Raw genomic sequence first — 14,625 nt, 5'->3', positions numbered from 1 at the left:
TATTATCATATCATAAGAAGCCAACAAACAATGACACCAAGGACAACATAGGGGAAATTGCTTGTACTTACTAATTGAATTAAAGAAATGATAAATTAATGGAAATGAAAACGGATGAAAAAACAACTCTCCGCAGGTGGGGAACGAACCCACGTCTTCGCATTACGCGTGCGATGCTCTCACCATTGAGCTACCGCGGAGCCGTTTTCCCATCCACTTTCTGGGGTATTTACAACTAGAACTAACCCTGCGAGTGTTAGCCAGCGCCACCACTCACAAACCTAGGGGCGGATGCGGAACATCCTTTCTGCTGCAGGCGTCACGAGCACGTCATCTTTTTGGGTGATGACAGCTGATCAATAAACCCACATATGCTACCTGAAGGCATCAATGTTGCCGCATTCGAGCCCTCGTTATGTAATGAACGAGAATAAAAGGGAACCGAGGGGCCCGATTTTTATTATCATATCATAAGAAGCCAACAAACAATGACACCAAGGTGGCTCCGCGGTAGCTCCGCGGTAGCTCAATGGTGAGAGCATCGCACGCGTAATGCGAAGACGTACGTGGATTCGTTCCCCACCTGCGGACAGTTGTTTTTTCATCCGTTTTCATTTTCATTAATTTATCATTTCTTTAATTCAATTAGTAAGTACAAGTAATTTCCCCTATGTTGTCCATGTTGTCCAGTTGCCATCACCCAAAAAGGTCACGTGCTCGTGACACATCCGGCAGAAAGGATGTTCCACATCCGCTCCTAGGTTTGTGAGTGGTGGCGCTGGCTAACACTCCCAGGGTTAGTTCTAGTTGTAAAAAACATAAATACCCCAGAAAGTGGATGGGAAAATGGCTCCGCGGTAGCTCAATGGTGAGAGCATCGCACGCGTAATGCGAAGACGTGGGTTCGTTCCCCACCTGCGGACAGTAGTTTTTTTCATCCGTTTTCATTTCCATTAATTTATCATTTCTTTAATTCAATTGGTAAGTACAAGTAAGTACAAGTACTTACAATTAGTAAGTACACGCTGGAGCTTACGCTGTAGATGACAGTTTTGTATTTCAGAGGCGGTCTTTTTAACAGCGGAGCTGTTTAATAAGCCGAGCGTTAGTCCGTAACGTGCGAACAGAAAATGTGGGCCGATCCTGGCGGTAGTGCAGAAAGGATCCAAGCGCAATAGCACATAACCCTGTGAACTAGCGAATGTGTTTAAGCCTAGCCCAAATACGGGGCCAATACCTTGCGATAGCCAATCGATAGCCAATCGATAGCTAATCAATATATTCTGGAAAATGCTGGGGATGACTTGGTAGTGCTTAACCTAGCCCAAATACGTGGCCAATACCTTGCGATAGCCAATCAATAGCTAATCGATAATCGATCAATAATTAATAAATTTCTTAAAGTGCTGGGGATGACTTGGTACTGCTTAGCCTAGCCCAAAAGCCAAGACTAGCTAAGTACCCATCCGCTCCGCTGTGTCTTTAGCATTGCGCCTCCAGTGCAAGCTACGCTAATTTTTTCAAAGTTACAGTCTACACACGATGACTTGCTTTTACTGTGCGCACTGTCCAGCTCTTAATGCTTCGCACTGTCACGAATATTTTGCGTGCGTTGGTGCTCGCACTTGGCGTTTGATTCGATCTGACCTTGCAGATATAGCGATCTACTTGTTCTGAGCAAACTTTTAATAGTTTTATAAATGCCGTACTTTGTAATGTGTGTTCATTAGAAGTGACTTTGCGATAGCCGGCCCTTTTCATTGCGTTTTCATTGCGTATACAGTAAACATACTGTATTTAGCGTATACAAAACAGGCGGATCAATAGAGTTGGTGGTGATGTATGTTTTTGAGACATTCTTGGTTTTTGAGACATTCTTGCTAGCAAGAAATGTTCAAAGTATGAATACTACGAATTGAGATGAGGGTGCCGAGCAGTCCTTTTGATAACTATCGATGGCAGTTGTGGATGCCTTTTGACAGCCGCGCTCTTTATTACAGATCCGTCTTCGCCATTCAAATGAGATAATGCACTGTTGCCAATGGGACCACTGCACGCCACGCTGCAGCCCCTTGACCTTGCAGGTCATTGGGGCTGTTACGGACACCCGCTCAATGAACGCGCACCTCTGCGTATAGGTGGAAACGAGAGTAGCACGAGGACTTGGCGTGCAAATGTTAGGAACAGCGCGCGAGATAGGAAACAAAAAACCGAAAACTCTGTTTGAAGGCACCATAAGCTAGGTTTATATGAATGCTATAGTAGCATATCGGATTATTTCGCTCATCACGGTAATTATTATGCGATAGCGTTTATACAAGTGGTGCATCCTCCCTCTTCCGAAACAAGCCGGAACCTGATTCCGGCGATTTGCATTCCGCCGGTGAGTGGAGGAGAGCACACGACGGCAGCCGTCTGTCTCCCTCAACGCGACACGCCAGCATTTACATGAACACCGCGAGACGACTTGCCCCGTCTCAAGCTACCCTTTCCTGTTGCATCAACGTGATTCGCCTTCCTATTGTGCATCACTTTTTTTTTTTACATGAATGCGATGCGCTAGAAACGAGTCGTTCGGTATATTTATGACCCACAAATTTAGGACGGCTGCATAACTTAGTTTAATTATGCTTATAGGAAGAGGAATAATGCTTATAAGAATGATAGAGTTTTTGGTCAGCCGCCGCGGTGGCTTATCGGCTATATGGTGTTGCGCTGCTAAGCACGAGGTCGCGGGATCGAATCCCGGCCGCGGCGGCCGTATTTCGATGGGGGCGAAATGCAAAAACACCCGTGTCCCGTGCATTGGGGGTATGTTAAAGACACCCTGGTGGTGGAAATTAATGCGGAGTCCTCCACTACGGTGTGCCTCATAATCAAATCTTGGTTTTGGCACGTAAAACCCCAGAATTCAAGAGTTTTTCGTGCAGCAGCACAATGTTAGGAGAACACTCATCGAGATTGAATTTTATCGCCGTCGTTCCTCATTAATTGATAAATAATGGAAGAACCGATCACGTAAACGCCGAAGAGGGAGAAAGAAAAAGAAAACAGAGAAAGAGAAATTATGCAATGAAAGACAGGGAGGTTAACAAGAAGGAAGTCTTAGTTATTGCAATTGGAGAAGTATGTCACAGTGAACGAAGAGGCGGCAGCGTCCGCCAGGATATTTTTGTTTTTTTTTCGCATCCGGAGGCGCACGAATTTCATCGAGTCGCCGCCAACGGCACGGCGGCAGCGGTCTCCGCAGATTAGATGATGGACGCGGCTGTCGGACTGCGCTTTTATGCTCGGCCACCGACTAAGTCTCGGGAAGCTGGCGTCGTCGAGCACAGGCCTCCCATGTTCACAAAAACTCCGACTGCGCGCTTCCTGGTGTTGCCATTCGTATTATCGCGCATTTACGAGAGACATGTATGAACACAAGCTAAGTGAACAGGCGAGAATTCGTATCGAGCGCCTGCATCGGTGCCCTACATTTATAGCTTAATTTTTGGTAAAGTAACAAGTACATGGACCCAACATACGCTCAAGCCAAGAAAAACATAGGGAAAATGCCTTTTTTTTTTAAATTGAACAGTTGCATAAACTACAAATGCTTAAGATTTGGTAATCATTACGAGAAAGAAGAATCGAATGGAGAGAAATCAGAGCCTGGTCTGTCTGTCCTGCTGCTCTGCACTGGGTTCGAAAGGGGAAGATAATCGTTGCATCCCCGAAGGAATAAAATGAAATGGAAGAGGAAGAAAAGACAACTTCATACCGTTGGCGGGAACACGTAGGGCTACTGTACTGGGCTACAACCACAGGAACGTTTGTGAAGCCCTCTGCATCTTTCTGCGTGAGACAAAAAGAATTGCGTGCTAAAATTCTTCCTAATTCGTATTACGATCGCATAACTTTTTTTTCGATAATAATTACATATTTGTTAATTCATATCTGTAACAGTTACACGTTAAGTACCATTTACATGATACTTATTTCATTTCAGCTTACTTTTCTATAGTTATAACACTTCTTTCACCGTCATATTCATTGCCGATCGCCCAGAGTGGGTTGCGCTATTTAATTGGAGGACAAGAACATAGCCACCGTATATACGACGAGTGTGCGGTACTCCACCAATGAAAATACGTCGGTGCCTGTCCCGTCGTCAGCTTGCATGCTTATACCACGGTGCAGCCAAGTGGATGTGGCGTTGCGCTGCTGAACACGTGGTTGGCGGGCTCAATCCCGAGGGCCGCATTCCGCACCAAAGGTGGTTCAAATTAATCCGGAGCTCTCTTGCACTACGGCGTCACTCGTAACCCACTGTGATGTTTCAGGATGTTAACCCCGCAACTTAATTGATTAATTATGCGCTTACGTGTACATATATTTGTAGCCTATCCTTCAACGCACAACGCGGCGGAGAAGGCGCTGTCACGGACAAAGTGGCCGGTGTCGATCAACCATTGAACAGCAGGCGTTGCTTAGCACGAGGTCTTAGGAACAGGCAGCCGCCCATTATACAATTCTCGTATGCCATTTTCGGGCTTAGAGACTGCTGCAGTCGAAGCTATCGCTAAAAAGGAGCGTGAATAACCAGTGGAACTGAGGCACTCGGTCGTTTAGCTAACTAGCCAAGCAGCATACTTGACGCAGCATCGAAATGATTATATACGAGGAGGACATTTGCGATAATATTGATACACTAAATACAGGAAATGAAAGAGCTAGTAAACTGAATACTAGCTATGTCATACCAACTAGGGTAGCTAATTTATTTATGTTTTTATTTAAAAAATGCGTAGGAACCATTGACGATGATTGTGAATCTCAGCGTATAGGTGAACGCTTCTATAGAAAGCAATTCGTTCTGCTAAAGGAATGATGCGCTTGAAGCCGTATATTTGTTGCAGTGAGTACGTTTAGGTCGCGTTTGTTGTTTCTTATAACCAGCCATCTGTAGTGGTAGTATAGGTGGCTATACATAGAAATTGGAGGACGCTTAAGCTTCGCCGTTAAGAGTGGAACGCGATAGCGTTATCGGGCCCCATTCCCATCACATTTTTCTTTCAGTGGGCTTCACTGCAACACAGAACGTGGGAAAGAAATGGACAAACAGCGACCGTGTCTTCATTTTCTCTTATCTTAATAAACTTTTTGAGCTGTTTGCTGTATTATGTCGTCATACTGAAATTATTATGTGGTGATTTCTTTTTTTTTTTTCAGAAACCATTAAGGGTGGTTGGGGAGATAGAGGTGAAATACACCTAGGTCTGTTATTTCCCAAATCATTTTGTAGCTCTTGTTTTGAAGTGTAGGCACTTGCGGTTTCCATTCCTGTTGGAAAAACTGCTGTTCTTTCGACGTGTTTATCGGACGTGTCATCGAATGTCGGATGTCACTATTGTCCAGCACATTGTCCTCCAAGTTTTGTGACTGAAGAAGGGTGTCTCCGTGCTCCTTATTCCGCTCACACTGCCAATCTGCGGCATACCAGTGGTTAATAAACTCACTATGTGCATCGAATGTCCCAGAATTGTGTACGTCTGTAGCCGTGAATAATTGATTCACCGTGCAGTGTAAAGAGAACCGCGGTGTACAATGTTGCCGCTTGCGTCCTTGGGCGGCGTCACCATCACCCTCACATGCTCCTCGCAGGCGCGTTCCTGGTGCCGTACCTGATCATGCTGGCGGTGGGCGGCATTCCCCTCTTCTTCATGGAGCTCGCCCTCGGCCAGTACCACCGCAAGGGCGCCATCACCTGCTGGGGAAGGCTGGTGCCCCTCTTCAAAGGCACGTGTCTCGCGGTCACGCCATGCGCTGCCGACGACCCGGAGACGTCTCTTTTGAAGTGAACACCAGTGCACTACTAGACGGACCTGTATGCTCCTTGAAATGGGGTGATGGTATATACCTGTAGATGCCAGCGAAGTCATCTCTATCTTTTATTTTGTTGTCTCCACCCAAGTTTATGATTTAGGGTGACAGTGTGCGAAATTTCTTGGTACTTTCTTCCCGGAAACGCAGGTTTTCGAATGGCATTGGCCAATTCCTTCGTCCATTCAAAAAGCACGTCGCCACCTATTTGCTGTACCTCTAAAGTGAAATTACTTAGGTAGGGGTGAAGAACACCTGGGAAAAGAAAAAAAAAAGAAAAAAAAAAACAAGGAAACAAAGAAGTAAAGACAACAAAAACCAACAAGCCACTTTTTCTGTGGCGACAATTTTTATTGATCAGTAAATGCAATACTTTTGTGGTATACATATTACAATGTTGACGCCCGAGTGTTACTTACATGCATATGCCATGTTTAATGACAAATCATTTAGTTCCAAGCGTATGTGGGAAATATATCCCTAAATAACTGGTTGATATTTTCTACATGCAGTCTATTTTATCTTTTTTTTCTGCTACGTTGCGCCTATTTATGACAATGGGGGCTTTTGACGCTTCGTCAGGCATTGATTTTCTTTTACACCAGTACCCTTGACAGCTATACTTTTTTTTGTCCATTGTCTAAATAAATTTTATTCGACGATAATGCCTAGAACCCGGCGTTTGCAGGAAGCCAGTCTGAAAGGAACTCCGTCGCGATGCGCCGTTGCTTCATCTGTGCAGTCCTATAAATACTTGCATCCGCCCCGATAAACCATTGCTCGACTGCCACTTCGAAGGGACCAAGATGGCCCCCGGGCTGCAGCGCACCAGGCGGAGCCAGTTCGCCACCGCCGAGTGTGCCTCCCGCGACGGGAGCGCCCCACGGCGGGGAAACAGAGGGATCCTCGAGGCGTCACTAATGCGGGCTCCAAGGCGGCAGAAAATGAATTTCCGGCGATCCGCTACCGCCTATAATCCGCCGGCCGACGTAAGGTGGAGCGTCGGAAGATCTTCGCCCTTAGAGGCGGCCACACCTTTGAGCCGTTCTCGATGGCCTCCGTGTTGCCGCTGTTGGTTGATAATTATTTTGCCTCCCTATAGAGGGGACTCTTCGCGTTCTCACGACTCCCAGGAATTGCCCTTTGCTCTTTAAAATCCCTCTCTCCCGTCTTTCTTCTTGCCGATCCAACGGACAATGGACCAATAGACCAGAGTGCCTTTTGGCGTCATTATTTGCTCTTCTTCTTTCTCCCCTCATCTTCACCGAGTCCGCTTGCACTTTTTATCGATAACTCGTCGGTCTCACAATAGGGGCGTAATCCTTATGACGGGCTTCCCAAGGAGCGTTCTTACGCAACCTCTCGGTGTCCCAGCTTCGCTTTTTTTTTGTATTCCTTGGCTTGTCTATGGTTCTAACCTTACAGGAATTGAACGACAGTGTTCTTTATCTACACGGCTGGTAGCGATCCGCTATCGTCGGACGGGTGGTGCACTTCATGGCGCGTGCCGAAGGTGCGACGAAGGGAAGGCCTTCTCTTTCGCGTTTTTTTTTTTTTTTTAAGTATCCGTTCGTGCGCAGGTCGGAGATTTCTCATTTGCTCGCAGTTGAACCTGGAAAGAGAAATATTGGGGTTTCCGGCGGTAAAATGTACTTTTATAATCGCAGAGGGACGCGAATGCGCCTCTCGGTTGCGGTTGCCTGGTGTATCAGTCGGAACATTGAAACTGCGCCAAAAGGGCCCGGCCAAGTTCGTTTGCAACTCTGTTGTCGTTTGTTGCGCCATGTTCCAAGTGCGTTGCACCATGTTAGCCTTTTTAGTAACAAAAATATGAACGTAACGAAAAACGGCGTGTCTCGCACCGACTGCCCTCTCTCTCAGGAAGTTACACGAAAGTGAGTGTACATCGGGAGGCTATGCTCTCGGAGTTCAGATTGCAGCCGCGTACAAGAAAAGCGCACGCTTGGCGCCACGTCTGAGTGACGCCAAGAAAGTAATGCGGTTCACTCCAAGGAATGAGCACGCGGCTCTAAATTGCGCACTTTTTTCCGGGCGCATGTTTTCGGAGTGCAGGCGTGGGTTACACGGTGGTGATGATTGCCTTCTACGTGGACTTCTACTACAACGTGATCATCGCATGGGCGCTTTACTACCTGGTGGCGTCGTTCACCACCGAGCTGCCGTGGACCAACTGCAACAACTCGTGGAACACGGAGCACTGCCTCGAGCTGGCCTACGGGCAGCGGCTGCTCAGGCTACCCGCCAACGAGAGCTCGTCGCCCCTGGACGACGGCGTCGACGGCCGCGACACAAACGCCACCGACGACCCGGACAAGGCGCTCGCCGTCGACGTCAGGGCCAACTACACAACGCCGGCCGAGGAGTACTTCACGTGAGTCCAATCGTCCGTTTGCTGCTCGAGTGATTGTTTGAGCCATGGTCAGTGGACGCTCTTTAGGCCAATTTACGAGGCTTTTTGTCCATGACCGAAACGTCATTGTCTTGTAGATGTTGGTATGGTATGGTATAGTAAAACTTTATTATTGTCCCTCGGAACGCGCGTCAGCACGTAGCGGGCCGCTCCCACGTCGGCACAGAAAGGCCGAGCCTCTCTACTGCGTCGCGGGCCCGATGGACAGCCCATAGCTGTACGTGCTTCAAGATCGGGGCTGCTTAGGGCAGCCTCCCATTTGGTCGACGTGACATCGTCGCCGTCGTGTAACGCGGGGCACCGCCAGAGCATATGTTCCAAGTCAGCTAGGTCTGAGCATAGCTCGCAAGCATTGGTGTTGGAAATTAACTTGATTGATTGGTTGGTTGGTTGGTTGGTTGGTTGGTTGGTTGGTTGGTTGGTTGAGTGAGTGAGTGAGTGAGTGAGTGAGTGAGTGAGTGAGTGAGTGAGTGAGTGAGTGAGTGAGTGAGTGAGTGAGTGAGTGAGTGAGTGAGTGAGTGAGTGAGTGAGTGAGTGAGTGAGTGAGTGAGTGAGTGAGTGAGTGAGTGAGTGTAACGCCCTAGAGCAACGCAAAAGGCTGTAAATTGGAGGGCTCCGGATTATTTTTAACCAACTGGGGTTACTCAACGTGCACAACGAGCACATGCTCGAGCGTTTTACGATTTCGCCCTCATCTGAATGCGGGCGCGACTAGAACCTGCGACATCGTGCGCAGCAGCTGGACGTCATACGAACTGAGCCATTACGGCTTGTGTTGGCTGCTTTTCACAGATATATCGAGCCAAATGTGAACTACATGCAGAAACCTTATCACAAGATCACTTCTTCCGTGCCCCCGGCCCAAGTCTCGGTCGTCTTCTTCTTTATTTTCAGGGACGCTTCAGGCACTTCGCAAGTAACTCCTGAGGCACAAAGTGAAATGGTGAAAAAAAAAAAAGACTGTGTCGTAGCCAGCAGTTATACATTATTCGCGCCGTTTTTTAAAGGAAATTGTCATCATTATCATCATCATATTTGCGATGCCACTGTACTTTGAACGAAACTGTTTTTTTTTTTTTTTTTAATTGTTGACACCATATACACTTCGTCCACGTCGGCAATCTGCCTGCTTGAGAGTTTATAGGCTTCGCTTTGGCTTTCCCTTTCAGTGCCGACTCTCGTTAATGAAAAAGAAAAAGAAATCGTTCAGTGTCATGTTTCTCACGAACCTACATCTGGCACCTCCGACATGTTGCAATGTCTCTTAAGTTTTTTTGTTTATCGACAGATTTTTGTACCGCCTTTCGCCTTAGATCTAATTCTCAGAGTGCGCAGCTGTATGCATTATAGCGTACGTCGGAGCCTGCATATATAACACTCGCGAAATACCGTAGCGCGCCTGTATACCCGCCGACGTGTTCGACTGGCGCGCGTTCCAAACTCGCGGACTGATGGCCGTGTGCTCGCAGAAGCAGCCGCCTCGACGCCTGACCCGATGATCGCTCGCGTCCGCCCACCTGTGGCCACATATCGAGGCCCCGCGTAACGAAGCACGTCGTCCATAAAAGCGCACATGAGGGCACCGCGCGACCGCTCCACTCGGAGGGGCGCCCCGTAGTTGCGCACAGCGCTGCCGGACTTTGGCCGCTTGCACCACGCGGCACCTCATCGCGTTCTGTTGGAAAAATAGAACGCAGTAGCGAACGTGAGGATGACGAAAGAGGCGGGAGCGGTATATCCATTTTACAAGGAAGCTGAAGTGTACGAATCCCAAGTGGGCCAGAAATGAATAAAGCAAGAAATACCCCAACTCGGAGCGCGTAATGAGAGCGATATTCCGAAATGTCTAAAGGAGCGGTGGCTATCGCCCTACCTCTCGATAATTTAAGCAATCAACGTATAGTCGTAGACAGTATGTTCGTTCGCAGATGCCAGTTCAGTATTTCCTAAGGGTAAGAACTTCCATATAGCGACAGTCGGTAAGGGAAAGGGCGTGGCGTGGAACTTTGCGATCGAAATCCACAAGTCGCCGGCGATGCCACGGGGTGGCGAACGGCGGAGCGAAGGCTCCTCCGGTGGCGCTGAGCAATTCCCCCGCCCGTCGTGCACCGAACTTCGGCGAGCGGGAAGGACGCCACATTCGCGGACCATCGGTAACCGTCGTGACAGGCGCGGGCACCACGGGCGGCCGGCTCTCCGGTGTCACACTTGACTGGCCCCAAATGCAGCCCTCTCGGCGGGCTACGCTGTACCCGCGCGCAGGGCTCGTTTTCTGGCTCAGGCGTTGGCCGGCTCCGGCTCTGGCCAACCTCTGCACGGGCTGGCCCAGATGCAGTGCGCCACTACCTGGCCGCTGTTGCGTCCCTATATAGGACTCGCCGTGGTATTTCTTTTACAGCTATCAGCGCCACCGTTGTTACAATGCAGTTCGCGTCAACCAAAGCTGTGTCGTAACAACGAAGTTCGCTCCATACAGTTGATCTACTCAGTTGGTCTACTCCCGGCGCTTACGATGACACGCGAATCAATGCCTCTCATGTAAATGCGAGGTGACTTTGACCAGCTTCTGGGTCCCGCCTCTAAATTATTTTACCGTTATAGGTCCGGACTCTCGATTTTCAACCTTTGCTTCTTTCCTAACGGAAAAAAAGAAGAAGAAATTGACCATTTCCTCCTTTGCCGCCATTGCACCACCTTGCGCAATATTTTTCTTAATCCCCCTTTTCGTCATCTTCAAACGTCATTTTGTTTTGGCTATATGGTCAGTGACTTGCGATGTTTCTTTCCTAACAGTGATGCTACCAGACGAGACGTATTTGCGTCAAATTCTCGAGTACATCACTGTTCGTGATGTAGTTGCTCGTTCGGAGCTGCTCGCCGCTGCCACAGGACCAATTGAAATGCACTTCTGAAGTACATAGACGCATTCAGCAGGTTGGCTTTGTAGGGGAGCCGTATCTGCTGCGATTTTTATCGGACATTCCATCAATTATTACTTAGTTTTCAGAATAAACTATAATTAATCATCAAATATCTTTATTTTCTTGCTATTATTCCAAGTTTTGTTAATAATTGTTTTAATGTGTCCTTGCGTGGCCACTCCCCATCGCGGGCATGGGCAATGTTTCAAGAAATAAAATATCGACAAACTGGAAACAATGTGACTTAACCGTATGACTTAACTAATGTGACTTAACCAATGTGACGTAACAGCATGCGCGCCGCTAATAAATACAGTTTTCCCGATGCGTATCCTGATGCCGCCGGGACTATACCACTGTCACACTGAGTCCCGACATACTCGGCTGTTTCTTTTATTTGTCCACCTCGCTTGCTGCCTCGGTAGAACAGTGGTGACCTTAGAAATTTGGGACATTTGGTTCAGTTTGCCTGCTTTGCTGACGCGTAAACTACAGTGCAATCTTCACCACCACTGAGACTGCGGAATTCGAAATTCCCTGATGACAGAGAGATTGACGCATATCACTGTTTTAACCATATTCGATGAAAGGAATTAGCGAGGCGGGGAATGAAAAGAAACCGGTGTTGGAATAGAACCAGGGAACTTATCTATCGCACGACATGCGTACTTGCGCTGGCTGTTCTTGGCGCTGGATGCGATTCAACATTCTGTTAAAAAAAGAAAAAAAAAAAAACATTGGGGGTCATACACACAGATTAAAGTACGTGCGACATTTTTTTCCGCAGATTGTCTTTCTTATTTTCTGCAAATTTGAACGATTTTCAGAAGCTTCCATATTTCAGACTAACAACGCATGCATTTGGGGGAAAAAATATTCGCGCTCAAGAAACCTTACGGCTGCATGCGTTATGTGCGGCTAGCATGCAGGACGTATCTCCTCAGCTAAATTCCAGTTTATGGCCTCTGTGATTAGACACTTGATAAAAACAACGTTGTAGTGCCTCTCGCTACAACTACAGACGTGCTGGATGTGCAAGTCCAGTATTTACACGGATGATGTGTCATTTATTCAGGTCATAAACTTTGAGCAAGAAATAATAGCTTCGCGAGCGCAGAAAGTAGCGTGCTAAGCGTTTCGTATAGCTTGTAGGAAATTGAACACATCATCCCCATGCCTATAAGCCCTAGAACCGAGACCCTAAGTGAGACGGTTCTGGTACAACAACCGCCTAGCCTCGAACTTCCTTCAACTGCTGCGGATACTGCTGCATCGTGCTCACGAAACATCAAGCAGGGGATGCCTGTTATTGTTCAGTAAAGTACTACACCTAAAATATTTTGCACGCTCACACATTTGTTCGAGCATACACCCAACCATCACCACAAGAACGTCACTTGATTACAAACAAAGTGTTACCTCCACGCACACAGCTGCATGCGACGACCTCGCGCCTTCGCGCAAGAAAGCGGGGAGAAGGCGACATGCAGGACCCCCCAATTTTGAATCGGTGACGCACCACGTAGGGACGCTTGACGACCGCTGGATACTGACAGCGGGGAGAGAACAGCGCCCGCGGCAAGCTCAATCCCGCAGAAAAAATAAAAATATGAAGTATACATTGAGGCAGCGGCGCATTAGAAGGAGCAATCAATGAGAGAAGGGGGCAGCATGCCGTTATACTTTCCTTTTTTATTTTTTGGGTCGTTTGACACTGAGTTCTATATAATTTGGGATACAGCGTTTGGTGGCCACATTGTTCATGTCTTTTTTTTTTTTTAACACATAGTAGGTGCTCCGCTATACAGAGCACGCTGCGTGTAACGGCAAGCAGGCAGGACCAGCTGCAACGTCAGACGTTACATGTCCTTGCGGGAATTAAATTATATACTAGTCGAATTACTTTTGTTTGTGATGATGAGCGTTAGCTTGCTCAGTAAATTATAATTTCTACTCTGGAAATTGTAATTGTTAAAGTTGCGCCATATAAAGCATTTCACAGCTCTGACTGCTTCAAAAACGGCGTTCCGGGGCTTTATTTTACGAGAGTGCATTTCGTTTTGTTTTCTTTTCGCGCTAATTCATTGGCTGGGATGCCGGCCTGGCTCTCTTGACGCCGATATTGGCCGCTTGGTGCGACTGGTGATAAGAAATGAGGAATTGAAAATTGAATTTGTTCGTTACGAAATACGGGCATTCATAAAAAAATAATAAGATTGTTGGTTGGCAGTATGCTTAAAGAACGCGAAAAAGAAATTCGGATTAACACAGCTTGTTCATTAAGTAACTACGAGCCTTATCTCTGAGTAGATTCATTTATTTTTGAAAGGAATTGAGCAAGTCTTGTGTCGTGGCGTTAGTTCTTTGGTGGATGTTGCCACTTTGGTTTCTCTGGTTTTATTCAGCCATTCCTGCGTCGTCATTCGCGCTAATTAGATAACCATAACCTTTGCAGGCCTTTGAGAAAGTTTGTGCATGGTATGAAGCCTGGCAAATGGCCATTAACTTTAACAAAACAGCCATCATCAAAATTACAAAAAAGCAAAACCTTGTTACCTACGTCTATACGGCTAATAATGTGTACCTCTCTGAAGTTACGCAGTATTAAGGTATTTTGGTTACCAATTACCTTAATTGTGCTAAACACATAAATCTTGTAACCAGCAATACATGCCGTAAGCTGTACTTCCTTCGAAGAGCTCTTAAGCTCTCTACACATCAAGTTCGTCTACTGGCATACAAGACAGTTATATTACAACCACTTGATTATGCTGAGATTATTGGGGACCCCTACATAAAAACAAATATTGACCAACTGGAAAGAATACAAAAAAGGCTGTTCGTTTTGTTTTAAATAGTTTTGTCCGCACATCGATAACTGATCTATTGTTGAAAGCTAATCTACAAACCTTAAGCGAGAGAGATCGCTGCTCACTTTTGAAGTTTCTTTATCAAATAATTAAAGGATATTATAACATGGACACGACAGAATTTATGAAATTCTCATCTGGATATGCCACTAGGCAACGACATAACCTTTCAATTACACCATTTGCTACTAGAAGTAATTGTTTTAAATATTGCTTTTTTCTGAGAACTGTTACCGAGTGGAATAACTTAACTAATCATTCTGTGCTGTCGCCAGCGCTAACATCGTTTGTATCTAGTTTAGAGTGACCGCATTGCATTTTTTTGTTGCGTTATCAGGTTTACGTGAAACCTGTATTGCTTGACCTCGAAAATTTTGCTCGCTATTGTATTTTGCAAACCACCCTGCTAAAATCCCCAGAAAGGGAATTGCATTATTAATAAATGAAATAAATAAATAAAAATAAGCGCTCATAACCACTGCGCTGCTCGTAGCCAATGTTCATTGCATTAACTTTTTGATGTGAAAGACTTGCGATA

The 14,625-nt window shown here is 46.6% G+C and overlaps 1 protein-coding gene and 1 non-coding gene across 2 annotated transcripts in view; one reads left to right on the top strand and one right to left on the bottom strand.

The window, feature by feature from the left end:
* Positions 1-14,625, top strand: part of LOC119446770 (sodium-dependent dopamine transporter) — a 75,040-nt gene that overhangs the window by 20,458 nt on the left and 39,957 nt on the right. The window contains exons 2-3 of the mRNA XM_037711311.2: positions 5,647-5,781; positions 7,939-8,257. Of these exons, the coding sequence (XP_037567239.1) occupies positions 5,647-5,781; positions 7,939-8,257 (454 nt within the window). The remainder of the gene's footprint in view (positions 1-5,646; positions 5,782-7,938; positions 8,258-14,625) is intronic.
* Positions 129-200, bottom strand: Trnat-cgu (transfer RNA threonine (anticodon CGU)). The gene has a single exon. It is a non-coding gene; the product is annotated as a tRNA-Thr (tRNA).

The sequence above is a fragment of the Dermacentor silvarum genome, chromosome 3 (assembly GCF_013339745.2).
Source record: "Dermacentor silvarum isolate Dsil-2018 chromosome 3, BIME_Dsil_1.4, whole genome shotgun sequence".
Taxonomy (NCBI): domain Eukaryota; kingdom Metazoa; phylum Arthropoda; class Arachnida; order Ixodida; family Ixodidae; genus Dermacentor; species Dermacentor silvarum.
The sequence above is the reverse complement of the archived record's forward strand: the minus strand, read 5'-3'. Positions and strand labels throughout refer to the sequence as shown.